General features: G+C 39.1%; 1 protein-coding gene across 3 annotated transcripts; it reads right to left on the bottom strand.

The window, feature by feature from the left end:
- Positions 1 to 16,739: 16,739 nt before the first annotated feature.
- Positions 16,740 to 19,743, bottom strand: LOC113026098 (uncharacterized). 3 transcript variants are annotated; one of them, XM_026174536.1, is made up of 4 exons: positions 19,160 to 19,743; positions 18,712 to 19,069; positions 18,467 to 18,594; positions 16,740 to 18,353 (listed from the first exon to the last, which is right to left on the bottom strand). In XM_026174536.1, the coding sequence occupies exons 1-4, from the start codon at positions 19,223 to 19,225 to the stop codon at positions 18,063 to 18,065; spliced, it is 843 nt and encodes a 280-aa protein (XP_026030321.1). In that variant the 5' UTR covers positions 19,226 to 19,743; the 3' UTR covers positions 16,740 to 18,062. The 3 variants fall into 3 exon arrangements, 2 of the variants coding, with proteins under 2 accessions (XP_026030321.1, XP_026030322.1); XM_026174537.1 differs by having other exon boundaries at positions 18,958 to 19,069; XR_003272869.1 differs by having other exon boundaries at positions 18,467 to 18,865; positions 18,958 to 19,743.
- Between the last annotated feature and the right edge of the window lie 1,111 nt (positions 19,744 to 20,854).

The following is a 20,854-nucleotide window of genomic DNA, read 5'->3' as shown; positions in this document are numbered from 1 at the left end:
TGTGTGTGTGTGTGTGTGTGTGTGTGTGTGTGTGTGTGTGTGTGTGTGTGTGTGTGTGTGTGTGTGTGAGTGTGTGTGTGTGGACCAGGGGTTGAGGGGTAGTGCGGGGATGCGGGGTCTGGGCAGCAGGTTTCTCTGGAGTTTCTTTCACTCCAGAGGGTCATCACATTACACTATAGTTTTTCTCATTTACTACTACTATTTTATTCTGTTCAATAAATAATAAAAAGCAGATTGGCTTCTGAAGCTGCTTCAGTGGAGACACAGTAAACAAACAAACAAAAAACTAACTAACACAAAGTTAATGTGTATGTGAGGATGGGTAAGACTGACATAAGAAACTCCAGACTCATGACAGGGTTTGCCCTGTCATGAGTCTGGAGTCTTCGGGTCTTTGGAGGACCTTTAAGCATCATCTATACTATAGCCAGGGCTGCACATAAGTGGTCCGCAGGTGTGCATTCGCTGTCAAAATAAAAGACGCCCACCAGATAAGAAGTTGCAATGTGCGTTTGTGTACATAAGATTTTCTGGAGGAGGACAGACATTTGTTTAGAACTCTTAAAGATGTTGAAGAAGCTCCTTTAAGCAATTGCTTTGGTGTTCTTCTACCGCAAAACATATTCTCAGAACTTCTCGGAATTTCAGGGAATACGCGTTTCTTTTGCGGTGATTTACATGTAACGTAACGTAAATTGACTTTTAGGTCGGTTAGTATTTGGACAATGCCTCGCAGAGCATGTCAGAGGAGGAAAATAAAAGGATTTTCTCCCAAGTATTAAAAAAAAATGCTACATTTAAAATGACCAGCTAATTAGCTAATAGGAGATCCAATTGACACCTTATTAGCTGACAATTCTACTGTTTAGACTGCATGTAACTCTTTTATTAACACTTTAACGTTACCAAGTAAGATTTTTTTTTGTTAGCCATTTAAAATATTCATCCACTACTTGCTAATCTGTTTTTGATTCATTCAGCAAAGAAATGTAAACTATTCCTGATTTATTTTTCTAGCACTTAGAAAATTCAGTTATCATTTCTTTAACCGTGTTATTGCATAACAATTTCATGTGACATTCATGCATTTAACAAACAATTTTAACACATTTTTACCCTTTGACTTGTACATTTCTGTTTTGCTAATTCTTTTAGCATTTTTGCTTAAAGGAAATACTTCTCCACTCAAGCTTTTTCCACTCCACTGAGTTTTTTTAAATTGAATTTTACTTCATCATGACAGCTAATCTTTCTACCTTGGTTACTGTGGGAGTGGCCCTTGGGGTAAGCCTGGTTCTTGGAGTAAGGTTGAACTGGTGATGAATCACCGCTATGCGACGCCATGTTGGCCTTAGGCTTTCATTTGGTTTCATGAAATATGGCTTCACTATGCCATACTTTCCATACCAAGAAATCAAAATTACACAGTTTTTAAAATCATGAAATCCTATGTCTGCAAATAATTGCTTTGAACATCAGACTGTCTGAAGGATGGTGGGGTGTCCATGTAACTAAGGCAAAGACTGCTCAGTGGGTGTATTTTGGCTTGGTGTGTATATTTGTATTGGAGAAGCTCCAGGAACAGTAGGGTGCTCTCTGGACTCACAAAGCCCTGCAGGGCAGCAGACTGCTGGGCACGCCGAATGTCCCGACCCACTGAACCCTCTGGAGGTTCAGGGACACCATCTGCACAGGGAGACAATATCTATTGTACTGCAACATTACACTACAAAGACTGCATTTTAGTCACAGTGTGAGTTGTAACTTCTTGCAAATGTTAATCAACTACTAATGCATTGATTATCATTGACCATAAATTTTGACAGCCATTGGTGTTCATCTGTTCATCTTTTCTTTCTGATTACTTTGACTGCAGATTGTTCACAGAACATGTTTAGAACAAGTCACAAGTGTGTCCTACATGCAGCTTTGATCCACTATTATGTGGAGTGTTGTTAATCTTTGAAGTAAATTGGACTCAGTGTTTTCTTCTGATTCATAATACAAAAAAGTGTTTAAAAAATCAAGGGAATGCTGCTTTAGTAAGTAGTTCTTCTCCTCCAGAGGACAGAGAAGTGGTGGAAACTGAGTAAGAAAACAAGTAACTGTGTGTGTGTGTGTGTGTGTGTGTGTGTGTGTGTGTGTGTGTGTGTGTGTGTGTGTGCGTGTGTGTGTGTGTGTGTGTGTGTGTGTGACAAAAGCCTGAGGCTACAGCAGCTTGCTTGTTTCATTCATTCTGTTGGTTTAAGACTTGATCCTACAGGGAGACGGAGCACAAGGAGCAAGACATGAGAGCAAGGGTATAAGTAAAATTAAAATAAAAAATCCCCAGATACTCACATGTATCTTTACTGTAGCACACTTTCTACATATGACTTGTGTGTTTCTTATCTTGGGGAAGAAGAACTAGAGTAAGAAGCTCAACAGTTCAATATATTTTTCCACTGTGGAAACAATCTCTGCGATCTCTGTCCTAACACACTGGTTCAGTGTTGATTGATTGAAGTGTGCCCTTTACAAAAAAGAAAAAAAGAAAAAAAGAGTACACTGATTTCATATTATTTCTATTTTCATGTAATTCGGCGTTTGGATCAAAATCTGGATGCAGGTGCAGAAACAGCACACGTACCTGTGTCTGCTCTGTATGGATGAGTACTGACTGAATGCTGTGTGTGTCTCAGGTGTTTCAGCCTTTCTTTTGTTCTCTTCATCAATTTCACTTTCTTTCCAACAAAGGAGCTTAATGAACTATGCTGTGGGCCAGGAAGGGATCTTTTCAGAGGAAGGAGGGAGTATTACAGAGAGCAATTACTCTCTGAAATGGCTTACATTGTATATGAAAAAGGCCTTTGAAAAAAACAGAACTTTTATCTTTTAAAGTCAGTGAAACCCTGTGAATAAAGCAATGATGTGAGCCTAAATGTAACTTTCTGTTGAATCAAGTGACTGTGATTGAAATATTCATAAACAGTGTGTCATTAGCTTGGCTCACACTGCAGCCTTCCTGCTCTTTGTATTTCACCTGTTACTCGGATTATATTTGTTGCTTTTGCTAAAGGAGGCTTTTGCTTCTGCTAGATCCATTCCAGCTGCATAAAGGGAAGGATTACTCCTGTCTGCTTTTGAGAGCTGGAGAAATAAGCAAAGCTTCAATCTATTCATCTGACTCAGAGAGCATTTGGGAGAAAGCTTGAGCTTTTCAGACAGATGCATTGTGGTACTGTAGGATGAGGCATGAGAAAACTGCAGATAAAACAGGTAGCAACCAAAGCAGCACACCCTGTTATGCTGTAGGTTATGTATGGAGTGTTTTACCTGGCAGGAAAAAGAAACAATAAACTAGTGTGTTAGATTATCTCTTCCACTTGTATGGAACAAGAAGACTGTGTAATGTGAGCAACAATGCATTTTCTCTGCTCAGGCCTGCATCATGGGGGCAAGGTTTTGGGAATTTGCCACAGTTTCTTGTGTTTGTCTCACCTGCACCTCAGTCAGGACTGCTACAGTCAAAAGACAGATTTTGCTTCCAGCTGCAGTAATGTATATTTGGTGATATCACTTAGCATGTTAAATCAACCAAGAAAACCACAGATTTAAAAGACGGGAAGTTAATCTTGGGGAGCCCACAAAAATACATATAAAATGTGTGTCTAGAAACAGGAATCAGTTGATTAAAAGTTAACAAAAGCAGAAAGACCACAGAAAAGATTCATGGATGTAGCGAAGGAAGACATGCAGGGGGGTGGTGTGAGAGAGGAGGGTGCTGGGAATAGGATAGGATGGAGTCAGATGAACGTCCAAGAAAAGAAGACTATAAACCAAGCATATGCCGTCCGGGCTGGGTGGATCTGGTGGGGTTGCAGGCAGAGCTTGACTTTGAGGATTATTTGACTAACTCTATGCCTGATTCGCTCAAATAAGCTTATGGCGCAAGTTAGTTTGCTTTCTCACCCAGGGTGACATTTTACCATTTAGTCTGCCTGTTTTGGTCAAAATCTTAGGTAATAATGTGATCATAGTGTGCTGTACAAACCAGCACAGTTAGACACATCCTTGATGCTCAGTTTATGTGTTTTTCTTTAGACGAGTCAGAGCAGAGACACAGTCATGTGATGTGTGTCCCCTGATGTGTGCTTTATGGCCTGTGTTTGAAAGCCAGCCAGGAGCTTCATGTCGGGCGACAGTTAATGAAGCCGCGGAGTCTCAGAAAAGCAGCAGCAGCCGGAGGGGAGGGCGTTTAACTGAGCCTTTAGCACAGATATTTGTCCAACCTGGCCTCGTGTTCGCTCCTGGTTGACTTCGAGATACATCTTTAACCAGAAAGAAAAGTGTGTTTATTAATCTTTGCATGAATAAATCTCCTCTAAGATTGCCTTCATTTTTATGTTCTCCACATTACTGAGAAGTAGTTTCATCCTTTTCGTCATTAAACCGAGCGGAGCTTCACAATTTTACAATCACATCCTACTGTGTGCAGACTTCATTTAACCTCAGAAACCATGCGTCCAACAGCTCTGATTAGAATTCAAACAGAGTTGAATTCTCCTGGGAAGGCCTGCAGACCTGAAGGTCTGCAGGCCTTCACTCATTTATCTGGAATTACCTTGAACAGAGCAGCAGGCAGACAGAGAATCAGTGTAGTTCAAGGGGGGGAAAAAGAGGCATGAACGTGAAAAGGAGCAGAACAGAAAGCATAAAGTTTCTCCTCTGCCGGCTGAGGAGTTTTATTTCTCCCCCAAGGAGTAGTAGAAACAATGTTTTTACAGTTTCCACTCAATATAACACTAAAAGCTTCAGCAAGGACAAACCAGCAGTGAATAACCTGCAGCGCTGCTTTGTTTACAAACCACACAAATAATTCTGATATTACAACTTCGCAATCAATCAGAGGAAAAAGGGGGGCGATTGTCATAAATAGAGAGAGAGGCTTTTTCTCTGTCAGGTGTCCTTTAAGACAAAGGTGTGGAAAACAAAAGGAAGAGCGATGAAAAGAGCGAACTGCTCAGTGCTTTTCTTTGATAGTCGAATCCTGCTGAGACTCTTCTATGTAAACATTTATAAACTAATGGAGCACACGTGTCACAGTTATCATCACATTAACGATAGGTCGAAAATTACTGCAAATATTCTGCTATGTTGTGATATTTCGCTCTATTGAGATTAGTTAGAAACAATGTAATTAAACCTTTATTGTTAATTTCAAGGCCTGTGGTTGGTTCCTAATTATTCTGATACTTACCGTAGCTTTCCATACCAAAACTGAAAAATGTGATACTAGTTTTTTTGTGTTGAGTTGTAGTTTTCTTTTCAGACCAAGTGCACTTAGACTTACAGGTAACCTGTAATTGTCACGGTTCTGGGTCCGTTGGACCCAGTATGTTGAGTTTATTATATTTCGGTTTAATTCTGCTTAAGGATTTGTTCTCGGTTATATCTCTCGTTTAGTTTAGTTCACGTTCCATGTGTCATTCTGTCTGTCTGTCTCTCAGTGTCAAGTCTGCATGCTTGTTTAGTAATTCATGTTTCCTGTCTTATTGTGAAAGTCTTTGTCTTATGTTAGTATGTGCAGCTTGGTTCCCCCCGTCTCGTTACCCTGATCTCTCCCAGCTGTGTCTCCCTCCTGTTGCCCATTCCCTGATTACAACCCTGTGTATATTAGCCCTGTGTTTTCCTGTGCTCAGTGTCACGTCGTACCTGCAGACCCTGCCTGTGTGTTCCTGCTTGGTTTCATGGTTTGGTTTCTGTTTTTGTTTCATGCCAGCAAGAAAAGCTGTGGTTTTAGTTACATTTCGTCTCGGAGTCCTGCATTTGGATCCACATTTCCACCTGCCCGCACACAGAGCCCTGACAGTAATGATTGCTAATCATCTTTTTACACACAGTTACTTATTTAAATGTTGATTTTATGCCTTTAAACACTGTTTACCAGTTTGTCCAAAACATTTTATCACCTTTTTGTTATGAACACTCGTTTCACTATATGTAGAGCGTGTCTTTCTTCTATCTGTGGCACCTCAGCTGGAGGTTTCTTCCTGTTAAAAGTGAGTTTTTCCACCTGCTTATTCAGCTGGGGTCATCTGATTGTTAGGTTTTTCTCTTTATTAGTGTAGGGTCTTTGTCTTACAATATAAAGAGCCACAAGGTGATTGCTGTTGTGATTTGGTGCTATATGAATAACATTGACTTGAGCTGAATATAACTGAATTAAAAGTTTCCTTTTGTGATCCTTAGTTGTTGTTCTGCTGATTTATTTCAGTGTCTTCTTCTTCTTTGTTCCCCACACTCCATCTCTATTAGCTTGGTCCTTCTTTCAGTTTACTTCCTGCTTTATTTTGAAGTCTAGTTTCCTTGAGTAGCTTTTGTATTTACTTCCTACCTTTGTTCCTCTTCCCACCCTCATTATTGTGTTCACCTGCGCCTCATCATCCCTTCCCCCTGTGGCTGTATTTAGATGGATTATCCTCAGCTGGACTCCTGAGTTGCGGGGGTTGTCTCGTGCAGTGGTCCACTGCCTTCCTGTAATGAACATTTCATTCAGTAATGACAGTGTTTTTACATAAACATATAACTATGGTTGAATCACCTACTGAAATACATTTGTTTTATTTTAAAAAGTTAAGTAAAAGTTAAAAACCAATTCAGCTCTTAGTCACTTAGTGTTTAACTTTTTTTAAACACAGAAAACTTGAAGATGTTGAGTCAGTACAAAGACAATTTTAAAGCCCATTCCTGGAGACCGTGAGATAAATTATTGCATTAGTCTGCTCGCGTAGAGAATAAATTTACTATTAATCATCTTCAGGATTAGAACTTCTTTTTTTAATCACGAAAAACCACCTTGGCTGAATTTAATATTCAGACTTAATGTTGGTATTTCTTCAGACAAAATAAACAGATTCTTGTGTTTTATGTGTTTCTTGTAAATCTAATTTAATACATATGTGTGGCTGGCTACACAGGTAACATTAATGCAGCACAGGTGAGCGTGATGAAGCCACAGTAAATTGCAAGGGAAGGGACAGTGACAGAAAGTGTACACTGATCAGAAATGAAAGTAAGGTTAACAGTTCATTGCTCTGATAGCTGGGTATCCAACTTATTTATTAGTGTTTTCTTTTAAAGACACATGCTAAATTTCTAATGCAGTATTAGGAAGGTTACTTTTAAAATGTATTCCACTACAGATTACAGAAACATGCCCCAAAATGTATTTTGTAACGTATTCCGTTACGTTACTCAATGAGAGTATAACGTATTCTGAATACTTTGGATTACTTAATATATTATCATGCTTTTTACAACTATGTACTATTGCTGTGTGATTTATTACTATTACAGAAGGTTACTCGCCATACGAATACCAACTAGATTTTTAAATCTTTATATAAAAGGAGTAACAGTAGGGTGGACATTACGTAAGGCTGCACTTTTTGCAGCGATCTCGTGTAGAAAACTATTCCGCGCGTATATAACCGGAAATTGGAATGACCAAAAATAGAGAGGGCAAAGCCTAACATATGTAACAGGAAAATACAGCCGTGTAATCCATTCATTTCAACAAAGTAACTGTATTCTGAATGCCAACTTTTTAAATGGTGACTGTAACAGAATACAGTTACTCATATTTTAAATATGTAGCGGCGGTACACGTATTCCGTTACTCCCCAACACTGTTGTAATGGCATCACAAATATATTTTCCACTTGCTTTAATATGCATGACTAGAAGAGAACAATCATAATGATGGTTCAGCTAAATCTTTTATTTATAGTTTTCACCCAAACACAGGTAATCTGTTTATGCGAAGTGACAATTAGCCCGAGAAAAACTACAAAAGTGCTCCGATTTTAAGCACACATCTTCATTAAAAACCATCATCATGGCAAATAAAATGAGGACAAATAGTTTTTTAGTCTTAAAGAACTCATGATACCAAAAATGTGTGTGTCTAAAAGAATCCGATTAATTATTCCTCTACATTCAGAGTTGCTTTCCGGAGGTGCATCCAGCCGTAAACATCATAAGGACTTGGCTCCTGTGAAGGACACCTCTGAAGCAGCTAAAGTCACAGAGGAGACGTTAATATTTGTGCAGATGTTAGTGGTGATTCTGCTCCCGAAGCTGATGCTAATGTACGACATGAAAGTCAGGACGTCTCCCGGTGCAACATATGCACACACCTCCCCACACACAAGCTCGCAGGTACATAACACACAGACAATGCATTTTAAGGTATCAATCAGGCTCGATGTGACAAGGAGGAATGTCCTTGAATGTAAATTATTCAGCAGAACAAGACAAAGAAAAAAAGAAGAGACTGTTATTTTCTAGCATATGACTTCTAAGCTGTTAGATTCAAGGGTATTCTTGTTTAATTCCATAGTTTCTTAATGTGTTTAAAGCTGTGTTAATCAACTTTTGTCCATGAAGAGACAGGAAAGCTTAGTATCAAGCTGAGGGGCACAGCCCTCATATCGCCTGCTGCAGTCTTGGCCAGTGGCATTGTCTAGTTGCAGAAATGTCAGCTTTGTATAGACGTCTACAGGAAATGGACAAATTTTCCCACTTCAATAACTACCTTAGCATACATTTCACTCCACGGAAATCTTTCAACTCATCTTTAATATAGCTGGATGTTCATTTTATGTATATTAAGGTCACAGCCATTCATCGATTTTCTACCATTTATGTGGGTCATAGGCATTCTAATCTAAGAGACACCCAGACCTCCTCCTCCCTAACCACCTTCTCAAGCTCTACTGAAGGGACTCTGAGGAGTTCCCAAGTCAGCTGAGAGACATACTCTCTACAGCATGTCATGGGTCTACCCTGGGGCCTCCTGGAGGAGCTGGAGGAGGACCCAGAGCACCTAACCTACAAGGCATCCAGGACACATTCTAGTAAAATGCCACTTGAACTGGATCCTTTTTGATGTGGAGGAGTAGCAGCTCTACTCTGAGCCCCTCACAAATCACTGAACTCCTCCTGAATTACCTTATCTGTATAGAAGAGCCTCATTCTTTTGGTCACTTATTAATACTGGATTGGACAGTGAAGGCAGAGGACTCGATGTTCCTGGAAGAGCAAGATAACCCAGGGTGTTATTTAGAGAGTGGTCACCTTGTGATTGACAAGTTAATACATGCATGTCTTCAAGACTTGCAAACCCTAATATTTCAGATAATGTCAGGTCTAAGACGGCTTAATGAAGTCAGTCAGTACATTTTTGTGCTGCTCCATAGAGTTCCTCAAGGCTTTGCAGGACTTTGTAGGTCTCCAAATGGGACTTTTTCTTTTTTGTTTTTTTGGCATCCAAAATTGGTGTTATCAAGGCACCATCTTCAAAAGGCTTCTGTGTTGAAACACAGGTGGTGCTCTGGGATGTGAACACAATTTTCCTGTCACATTGAGTTGCTTTTTAAACCCCTCTGGTCTTTTGGAGAAAGAAAATGGGGTTTTTAAAAAATGTAAATACTTCTTGATGTGTGTTAGTTAGAATTACTCATTTTCTCCACCTGATTGCCAAGACTTATGAGAACCATTTCCAAAAGCAGTCACATATTTGTAAAGCAGACGGCTAGGGATTAGAGTTAGAGTATTGGTGATGATGGCTTAGAAACTACCTCTGACAATAAGCTTGCTTTCTGCAGCTACCGGCAGCTGAAATGAAATGTTACAGAGCAGCTTTCCTTGCTCGTGGTCCGGGTCGGGATTGCACTGAAATTTTGGGTCCGGATATTGTTGCAGATTAAACTGTATTTTGGCCTGGAGCCCGTCTGCATGTGGGGAAATAGGAGAGCCAAGTGTTAGAGCGGTTAAATGGAAAAGGCCAGTCAACCAGGAGAAGCATTGATATTCAGAACACACACACACATACGCATCAACACACACACGCACGCTGGTCCTGTAGCTCATTCTAGCTCTCCACACATCAGTGGCACCATCGAATGAAGATTGAATATCCAGAGAGAGAGGTAGAGAGAGAGGGTGATAAAATGAGATGTGTGTGCTGCCTCAGTCGTTGGCTGAAACCTCTGACTTTAAAGTGCGTTCTGATTGGGTAAAATTGCAAATAAATAAATAAACAAACAGCACGTCTGTAATCAGAGCTTGTGATTCCTCTCTGCTGCACTGCTTAATTATGCGTGTTTATGTAAATGCAGACTCTTGATGAGATGGTAATGGATATCCCAGATTGACTTTAATGGATTCCAGAGAGACTGAGAATTAAACCAGCCTGTCTATTAAAGGGCGCAGAGGTGAAGGAACCCCCCACCGGGAACCCACCACCTCCACACATCCACCCCCCTTTTTCTGGCAGCCATGTTGGAGGCTTAGCTCTCTGTGAAGCTAATGGCGGTGTGTCTTTTACAGCTGAGTTCAACAATCTTGTCTGCTCCATGTGGCTGATCATCTCAGTAGCAGCTCATCATGTTTGTGTTTATATGATTAGAATTTTTGGCCTTCTAATCGTAGCAGACAGAACTGATATGGAAGGGTTTTCAGTGGAAACCTTAATGACAATGTTCTGAGGGCTGTTTCTAAGAATTTTGTAGGCTCTTTTAAGAAGTTATTAAGATTTTTCAGGGACATTTTAAGACAGTTAAATTTTGAGTATGGTCTTTTTTTTTTAGCTTTTGAAGATTATTCAAGATGCTGTAACAATTTCTGGGGAGGCTACATAATGTTATTGGGCAGGTTTGATTGTGGTTAATATTACGTCAATCCAAGGTATGAAGAAAAAATTTCAGAAATGGTCTTGGCAGATTCAGCATACTCCAGATTCAGCATATGATGATTAAAAATCTAAATAAAAATGTGCCAGTAAACTAGTGTTGTAAAAAAAGAGACATGAGGTGAATGCTGCAGCAAAAATACAAATTTGTTAATTTGGACTGGTAAAATAAACATTACTATTCCAGATGATAATGCCTATCAGGGATAGAAAAAGACTTTACATGCAACTGAAAAACTTGACACCTTTCTGGAGATTTAACTGCCAGCTTTGCATTACAGTGAAGAAACACTGACATACATATATTCTTTAAATTGGACTACAGCAATAAGTAAATACTGTGTGTCTGTGTTTGAGAGATGAGAGATCCAGCAGATTGACAGAGGAATTAGAAGCTGTCTGCACACACAGAGGACAGGCTGATTACAATCAATAATCTATCAACCACTGCCTGACAAAATGTATTGATCAGTATGAAGGAGAGAGAGAGCAGCGAACAACCCATAAATACACAAAGATGAACGCACACACACAAACACACACACACGCAGCTGTCAGGCAGCAGTTTCTGTTTCAAAGTTCACTGAAGTCGGGCAGTTCAAATGGGATGAAGCTCAGGGAATATCTTTAAATATCTGTCATTGATTGATATATTTAAAATGGCCTTTTGGTGTTATTACATTAAAAACACTCAACTGTAATCTAAATGTCAGGCACACTTTTCTTTTAAGTACTATTGGAACAATGTCTCTATTTGATGTAAGCCAGACAATTTGGCTGTGTTAACATGCTGGTTAGCACCATAAGCACTTGCTTTCATCTTTGCTGTTGAATGCAGACATAAGAATCGAAAGCAGCTTTTTAAAAATATTTTTAAGGCAATTTTTTTCAATGGATGCTTGACTTCTATTAGATTCAATTCAGCTTTTATACTGCTAGATTGTAGTACAGTGTTTCTTAGTTTCATTTATTTTCAAAGCCCACTCAGGCTAGGGCAATTAAAGTTATTACAATAAATATAACACTCAACTGTAATCCTAATGTCAGGCTGTGATTTAAATGGAAAGATGTAAGATGGATAAGGCAAAAAAACTGCAGGATTGCTCAGATTTGATAGCAGTGGCTGCTAGCATGCTGGTCAGAGCCACAGGCAGCTTCAAATGCTTTCATCTAATATCAGGAGCTTTTTTCAAATACTTGTAAAGGTAATTTTTTTAAACTATCGATATGGTAGAAATCCATGTGAAGCAATCGATGGTTAAATACAGACATTAGTTCAACTTTGTGAACACATTCTGCATATTAAGTAGAATATATAAATTAGGGACAAGTCTCTTGGTGGAGGAATGGTTTTGGTTTGCTTTTTATTATTTATTATGACTTGTTTTTGTAATTGATCAACATTCATAGATAGAGCCATCCTTTGGATAGCATTGCTACATCAGAATCCCCCCCCCCCCCCCAAAAATTTATCAGTGGCTCCAAAGGGTTAGTCATCTGACTGTATTTGGGATCCAGTTTCCACATATGGGATCCTTAGCATTTTAGCGTTATATTGCTAAACAAATGTTCCAACATATTTACATCTTTTATGTCATGGTGAATTTATTAGTCGCATTTTTCTGTGATTTTCCTTTTAACTTGTAGAACAAAAAATAGCAAGATCAGACTTGAAGAAGCCACAGCACACAGTACATATTTCTGTAATGATGCAAATCCCGGACAAGCCTCCAATTTGTCACAGTCTGACTGTAGAGGAATGAAGAGATATCACTTAACTTTTTGGAGAAAAATAAATTGCAGTTAGTTCATTTGTAATGTGTGTGGTGTGTGTGGCTGTGTGGACGGGTGTGCTAACAAGCCAAAAACAAAGCACCAATAGCCAGTAATAGAGATCCAGCCTGTTTATGGCTTGTCCACTGTTCACTATATAATGTCTGTAAAGCTGAACTGTAGTTGTTATCTGCTTATATAGTGCGCTATAATGGTGGTTTGAAACAACAAAGTCTAGTGTCCAGAGGATGTACATTACATTACTCGACTAGTACCATCATGCATTGTCGCCTGTTTGTTATCAGGGGGGAAAGGGGGAAAGTAGAGGTGGTATATATGGAGACAATGTGATTTTCTTACATGTTGAGTACCTGGGATGCATAATAATTCTCAGATGTTTCAGCCTTGCAGCAGAATTCTTTAAATAATATTCAAATACCAGAACCCCATTGAGATTTCAGTTTCTCAGTCCAAACTGTAAATATGTTTTTGGTATGTTGTAAAATGGCTCTCATGAATATTATACCTTGAGGCGTAGTTTGTTTTATACCAAGTACATTCATCAAAAGCAGGCTAGTTGTAGCTGTAGTTACTATCAAGCTTAGGTAGCTAAATACAGTTCAGTATGTTATAAAACAAGTTAAATGTGCACATAAATGCAATATTGTTTTGTTTTTTTTCTTCTGTGAAAATATTTCAACTCCCTGCTATAGTTAACCAAAGATACCAGTGCTGAGGTTTCAGTGGCCCATTGTTTTAGGAGCAGCAATAAAGGAATGTAATTATGTAGCAGTGATACAGTGCAGTGTCTGAAATGTATCAACAGATTTCTACACTTGTAGTGTAGTGCACTAGTTAGCAAACACTATATAGTGGGTGAATATTTGGCAAAACAAGTGAACAACTTAAACACAGCTCCAGAAACTTGGTTACATACATAAGCAATCACAATCAGTCAAGCAGTCAAACCAGCCCACTCCCTTTCACAAGTGTACCATTATTTATACTAGCTATTAAAATGTGATCATAATACCAAAAGGAAACAAATGAATTAAAAGATGACCCAAACCCAAAACCAGACAGGCATGCAGACATTAGGCACACACACACACAGAAACATATGGTTGGTGTGTAACGTGTGTGTGAAGGTCATTAGTTCCTGTCTGCTCTCTGCATGCTTGGAGCCTTGTTGGCATGATTTCTTCCATATCTGACCAAATTACCCACAACACCACAGCTACTGCCAACACACACAGCCCTGAGTGTTTGCATGTGTCCCCGCTCACCATACGGTGCACGCATGGACCATCTCCACCTCGGCCCTTCAATACTCAAGGAAACTGTGAAGGAAAAAGGAGGGAAAAAAACTCCTGGAGGAGAATCTCGGTTTGTACAATGAAGCACTTTATTGTTGCCTGTTTTGATAGAACTCACAGAGGAGGATTATCACAGTGTGATATTAATGTGCTTCTGTATAAAAGAAAGCCTGAGGTTCAGTCTCAACATTCATTGGAAATTCTACAAATAAAAAAAAGCAGAAAGCCAAAAAAAGAGAGAACACAATAGAACACACAAAAAATAGACTGTGTAACAAAATCAACTCATTTAAATGATGATATAAACTAAGAGGTTTTAGAAATGATAATAGCAGCAGGATAAGATGAACAATGCCAACAAGCTATTCATGTTCTTCATTTTGGCGGGATGTCTTCTGGAGGAAGTCCAGCTCTTCCTGCGGAGGCCCCATCTTCAGCCAAGATGCCTGGGCAGCTCCTCCATATGCCGACAGGACATTCAGAGTGTGCTCATTAGGCCCCCCTGGCAAAAACCCCACAACTCCAAGGTCAGGAGACGGCTCGTTAGGAAGGAGATGCCTAATGAGCGGAGAGATCCTTAACGAAAGAGACATTGTTAACGAGCCCAATGAGCAGCAGCTTAAAACTCTTCTGGGCTCGTTTTTGGATGGAGAAGACGGGAAGATAACAATGACTGATGCAGTTCAGATCACCTCCACAGTCGTTCGTAATAAATACAAAAACTTCTTACAAATCATCAAAACATAGTTGCTACATAAATAAACTCCAGGAAAGCAGAACATCAAATAGAAATATACTCATTTTACTCATTTATGCTAATTTGCACATGTGGTAAAAGTAGTAAAGCTCAAAATCTGGGATGTAGTAAGACCAGATGTGGTTTAGATTTAAAGTGTTTTATGAAAATTTCGTGAACCTCTCATATCGCGCTATCATGTTTTAAAATGACTGCAAAACTATGGACATTTCCATCAGTGGTCATTTTAAGACACTAAACACACCAAACAAGCTGATTTTAATATTGGCACTAACATGTCACCTTACTCAGTGCTACTGAGCCTCAGGGTCATGAATACAGACCTCTTGAGCTCCATCCAAAAGGGACACAACATTAGCCCATCGGTTGGTGATATTCAGTGTTGGGACTAACGCGTTATTAAGTAACGCGTTACAGTAACTACGTTATTATTGTGGTAACGAGCACGGTAACTAGTTATTATGCCAAAATCAGGAACGCGTTAGTCGTTACTGGGATTTAGATAGGGTCGTTATTCGTTACTTCGTGTGGTGGCTATCGCGGAGCTTCCACAGATTCAGTAACATTAGCAAGTGGTGGAGGCCAGCAGGTGGATGAAGGAAAGGGGAGGCAGGAGGAGCAGAGACCCGAGGCAGCCGCCTGTCCGAGTGTCAGGCGAACTGAACTTTAGGTAAGAAGTTATGACCTGCAGTCTATCTGGGTCAGATATGAACCAAATTTAGGTGGAGTTTATTTTCGTTATGCTGACTTTTTTGTACTGTGTGCTAGCTAGCATGACGGAGTTTCTATACAGCTGGGTGGGTGCTATGATGTTACTGATGTTGAACTTTATTTTGTTCATAAGGTTAATTATTAGAGTTGCCAACCGTCCCGTAAAAGAAGATATTACACGTTTCGTATTGAGGTGAAAAGGAACGCAGTTTGTCCCGGAAAAGACACAAAGCTGGAGTTATTCTGTCTTTGCTGCACAGCTGCCTCTTCTTCTCTCCCCTCTCTCTCCTGATTCTACTTCAATCATGAAACTGATCAATGATCTGCTGATCGGCTTTTCTCTCTTGTTTGTTTATCGCCCACAGAAAGAATAAACCAGCGGATGTCGCGGTAAACAACAGCAGCACGTTTAAGCTTGATCAGCTGTTGTTAGAATTTATTTAATATTAATTTCTAGTATCAGCTGATGTTTGCTGGAGCCACAGCTGTAAACCTGCTGGTCATGATATGGTTTGTATATGTGGTGAGAGGGAAACATGAAGATGAAACCAGGAGATGTCCTTACTGAATCATCAGAGCTGTGATGGAGAAACAGGTTTACCTTTTAGGTGACAAGAATGAGTTGAAGGGAAGTTATGAACTGTTTCTGAGAGACAAATAACACCAGGATCCTTTTTTTAGGTAGCTGACAGCTGGTAACTGTGCAGGGGCGGGTCTAGCAAAGTTTTGCCAGGGGGGCCATGTAAGGCATTAACAGGAAGAGGGGGGCACAAAGAAATACTTTTCTTTCTTATTCTCATTTAAAATGTCTAGCTTTTAAAAAATAATTATCTGAATCTTACAACAAACGATTGATAGATTGATGCATATATACCATCAAAACAGTGTACATCACTGTCACAACAGTGTTTGTTTTCATTCAAAGGCTTTATGATTTTTCCTATAATGGTGGGCCGGTCTCTAGTCAAAATGCCCAGGCCAATTTTTTGTCCCAGTCCAGCTCTGTATGCAGCTCATCTGCAGTCTGGTGTTACCTACATCTTCCTATTCGGAAGGCAGGATTTCAGAGTTCTGAGTACAATTAAAAGGACGTCAACTGCAGTTTTTGCGTTGGATGTAAAAAGCGCACATGACGCTGTAACGTAGGCTAGAATCATGGCGGTGGTCAACGACGGTCCAGGCGTGGGATTTCTCTCGTGGAAATATGCACATTATCTTTTCCTTTCTATTGCTAGGTGGCACAGTGCACTTGTGGCAAGTAAGCAAGCTAGAAGACTGGCACTCTTGCTGGGTATCCAGTTAAGGAAGCAACACATTAACAAGAGAATTCTGAGTAAAACCAAAGTTACTTTTCCTAGTAACTAGTTACTTTGAAAGTAACGAGTAACTTGAAGTAACTGAGTTACTTTTGATAGAAGTAACTAGTAATGTAACTAAGTTACTAATTTAAAGTAATTTACCCAACACTGGTGATATTACACAAACCCATTAATGGGGTGTTGCTGTAATGGGTCTCTGTTTTATCGAGATACACAATTACCTTTAATTGCTGGTAAAGAGTGTACTCTTATACACAACTTAGCACAAACAAATGCTCGGCACTGACCACCTGGTGTAACATTTGAACCCACTGGCTATCTTTTTCCAGTGTGCACAGTTAATGTTGTTACATGTAGTGTAAGCCACACATCACACAAGTAAGTTATGACTATAAACAGGAGGGACAGTGTCGTTTTCAGTCAGAGGCCAGGGCTTTTTAAGCGGACTCTGCTCTGTTCTACTTTTGAACTATATTCAGGAACATAATTTACAATATGAATCATCATATTGGATTAAATAAGACACGAAACTAGGGACTGAGACCATCGGTTTAACAGGAAAGTTTTTACTGTAGGTGGTGATTAAGGAAAATAAGCATTGTTTTCCCTCAGACTTTTATACACTGGATTTCTTTACGCAACCAGGGAACTTGCCTCCTCCCGTCCATTAAAGAAAAAAATATATAAAATGTTATAGCATTCTTCTTTCCAGAGCTGGAAGCTGCATCCATGGGTGAAACAGTGTCACACTTGTTGGCCAATATTGCCGTGACCACAACGAAAAACACCTCGTTTCTCTCTGTGGAGCCAGCGGTTTTGATAACCTAGCAGTATCTGAGGCCCTGCGATGAGAATGGTTTAGTGTTTCCATCAGTTTGCCAATAGCTTTTTCGACTTCCTCCATTTCCTCAAAGTCAAATTCCAGACAAAACTGATAAAATGCAGGAAATGCAAAGAATATTTTCCAGTGGAAATTATTTCAGCTGCACAGTAAAAAACCAAGTGTCAATTTTACACTTACAAAGTTGATTTTAACTCTGCTTCAGATAACATTTGGTCCCACTCAAAATTAGAGTTAAATTTACTCTATGGCCAGTGTTAACTTTTCAGTGTTAATTGTACTCAATTTAGTGTCAAAATTAACAACAAAATGTGTAAAAATATTTAACACTGAGGGTTATTCACACTGTTCAGAGTAATTTGATTACACTTTATAGAGCTATTTTACTCCAAATTTAGTTTAATAATAACACTCTGATGTGTAATAATATATCATTTTTATTTCTCTGTAGTGTGATTTTTTTCATATTCATCTTATGATGCTATATTACTAAATAACTGTGATCTATCCTACATTATGGAAATAACAACAAATATACAGGTTAAAGTAACAGCATTTATTATGTTTCTCAATTCAGTGTCATTTAATCAACGTAACAAACCTTTACAATTCACAGTTCTATGATGCTCACTAGAGAAAGCAATATGACATTTCCCCAATGTCGTAGTTGCAGAAAAGTAACAAAGTTGGTCAGGGATGAACTGTATGATGTACCAAAGACATAATGGGCCCTAAAGAGTTCATCAAGGGCTCCTACAGAACCTGTCGCATTACATGGAAGTGCATGCTTCTCAATCACAATGAAGGTGTGAATGCTGCTTCTTGTGGATCCCTGGGTAAGATGGTAGGGCTGACTGCTTCGGGTGATGTTGTCTAGATGCTGCTGTACACTGGTTCCAGCCTACAACAACACATTAAACAACAGTATTAAGTGACTATCCTCTGACAGTAGATTAGCTCAACTCACTGTCCATGAAAATAGAGGTGATGGAAAGTATATTTTAAACAACATACCTTTGGGAATTTGATGAGGTTATTGACAGCTTGAGATGCAGACATCTTTCCTGGTCTCTTTCGCCCTTGTGCAGATGGTGGTAGCAGATGTAGCAGCAGCAAGATAGTAGACAAGTCACTGTCCCAGCCTACAGACGAATAAACAAAGAATTATTCCAAAAATACATTGAATTGACAGAATTACCTATATAACCAACAATGGCAAATAAAAACAGTCACAATCATACCATTCTCAACTTCAGTACCTGACTCAGCATTGCACATTAACTCCAAGAGCTCTGAGGTGGGGACAAGTCCATGACTTTCCTTTACAACCTTTGCTTTGAGATTGGTGAGCCACCTCTCCAAGAATTTGCTCCCAGTGACCTCACAAAACAGGAGTCGGAAATCTTGTTCTATCTGTAATGCAAAAATACAGAACATAGAGAGGTGTTTGATTGAATCCTGCCTACAAATTACATCAGTATCATTTAAATGATAAGTGAACTTACTTTTGGGAGATTTGCAAACTGAGACGCTTCTTTCCTCCACAGCTTTTCTTTGAATGGTCTTCAACCGCCATGCAATGTATCCTGAACTGTTCTCTGGATCGTAGTAATGTTTCTATGTAATTAAATAAACGAAGAAGGACTATGTTATCAACATTTCTGAGGGCAATTATGTATTTAATGTTGAAAAGTTCCCTTTACTTACATATCCATGTTGTGAATATGGGTCTTCCAGATATGGAGACAGAGCAACAATGTCCTGCGCATACATCACTCTTACGCTTTTAGGGGGAGATGTCCTAATGTATAAATTCAATAATTGGCATTAAACATCACAATTAAAAATAATACAATGTTTAAAATGTTTCTTTATATCTTACATTTTTGATTCTTACCCATGTCATTCTGTCATCTCAGCCTCAAGTATGTTTCTCATCCGTCTTCTGGTTGCATCTCTCAGAGATTTGGTTTGTCCATTCTCTTAAACCTTTCTATAAAATAGGAACATTACTTAATATTACTTAACATGTCATTAACATTGCTATCAGTTAATTTACACAAAATACATATTTCTTACTAAATAATGAGCAAAACTCTAAAGTAGTGTATGCCTTTGGCATTTGCTTAAAATAATATAAACCAGTAAAGTTAACTTTATGGTAATGTTACCCACTTTTTCTGAAAGTATGTTCGCTCATGTAAGCTAATTAGCGATTATTAGCTTACTGATAAACGGTAATTTAGTTGTTCAAACTGTGCGATTTGACATGTGACAATGATATTATTTAGACAGCATTTAGAAGAAATACATGGTTAAAATGTTTTAGGTTCATATTAACGCAGTGAGAAGATAACGAACATCTTAACTTTTAGCAACTGCTAGCATGTAGCTACTGGAATGCCATTAAACCTATGGGTAAATGCTGCTAACATGTCCTCACTCGACATCAGTGAAACTATAAAGAGCTACTTAGTTTAAAAATACCTTTTAAACAATGTTACCAGTATGGGAATGTTAACTTCACTTACCTGACTGTGGCAGCTCTTCGGAGAAAATTCCATGCACATTAGAGCTCTGAGGCCACACACGCCTGCGGACTGGTAAAAATCAACACTGTGTGGAGTGAAGTCTTCACTGCGTGACTAACAAACTTTACACTGACTTTTAACTCTGATGTTAGAGCTGGTTTACTCCTCATAGAGTTGTAAATACTCTATCTAGGTTAAAATAGGTTTACTCTGAAATATTGACACTCCATTTTTTACTGTGTGGGGAAAGAAATCTTTATTCTGAGGCAAGTTAGCCCTACCTTGGGCTTATACCATGCAGGACACTTGGAAAAACTGACCCAGTATAAATGCATGTACATGTATTATTACAGCGGAAATCGTAATATTAAATCAATTCATTTAAATTTTATTTTTATATACTTAAATTATCATTTTTTGGTGAGGTATAGAATTTTCTGTTCATATAGATGGGAGTGAAATGATTATGGAGTACAGTATGAACTCTGAGGGACTTGACTTCTTCATACTCAGTAAATCTGAGGTTGGTTCAGTCACTGGGGAGTCAGTGTGGACTGCCTGTTATAGTCTCCATCCTCCTCTTCCTCGTACTCCTCCTCCTCCAAATAGACGGCAGTATCTCTGCCACCTCATCCACATATAAAAGATTATTCTTTTCTTTCTCCCTCTCCTCGTCCCCACCTCCTTTCTTTTTCTTCCTCCTCTTTTCTTAGCTTCTGCCCCCTCCTCTTCCTCCTCCACCTCGGCCTTGCAGTGAAATAAAAGATTACGGGCAGACGAGTCATTATTTTCAGTGATGGCAGTCATACATCATTGAGACTGCACTGGTGAGAGCGAGAGAGGGCGAGAGACCTAGACACTGAGAAGGCAA

This window comes from Astatotilapia calliptera, chromosome 7 (assembly GCF_900246225.1).
Source record: "Astatotilapia calliptera chromosome 7, fAstCal1.2, whole genome shotgun sequence".
In the NCBI taxonomy this organism is placed as follows: domain Eukaryota; kingdom Metazoa; phylum Chordata; class Actinopteri; order Cichliformes; family Cichlidae; genus Astatotilapia; species Astatotilapia calliptera.
Note: the sequence above shows the minus strand (reverse complement) of the source record. Positions and strands in the feature narration are given on the sequence as shown.

Excerpts from the sequence above, each read along its gene's own strand:
- LOC113026098 (XM_026174536.1), bottom strand. The coding sequence starts at position 19,225 with ATGTATGCGCAGGACATTGTTGCTCTGTCTCCATATCTGGAAGACCCA. Across the intron at positions 19,070-19,159 it reads CATATTCACAACATGGATAT|AAACATTACTACGATCCAGA; the intron begins GTAAGTAAAGGG and ends TTAATTACATAG. Across the intron at positions 18,595-18,711 it reads AATGTGCAATGCTGAGTCAG|GCTGGGACAGTGACTTGTCT; the intron begins GTACTGAAGTTG and ends ATTCGTCTGTAG.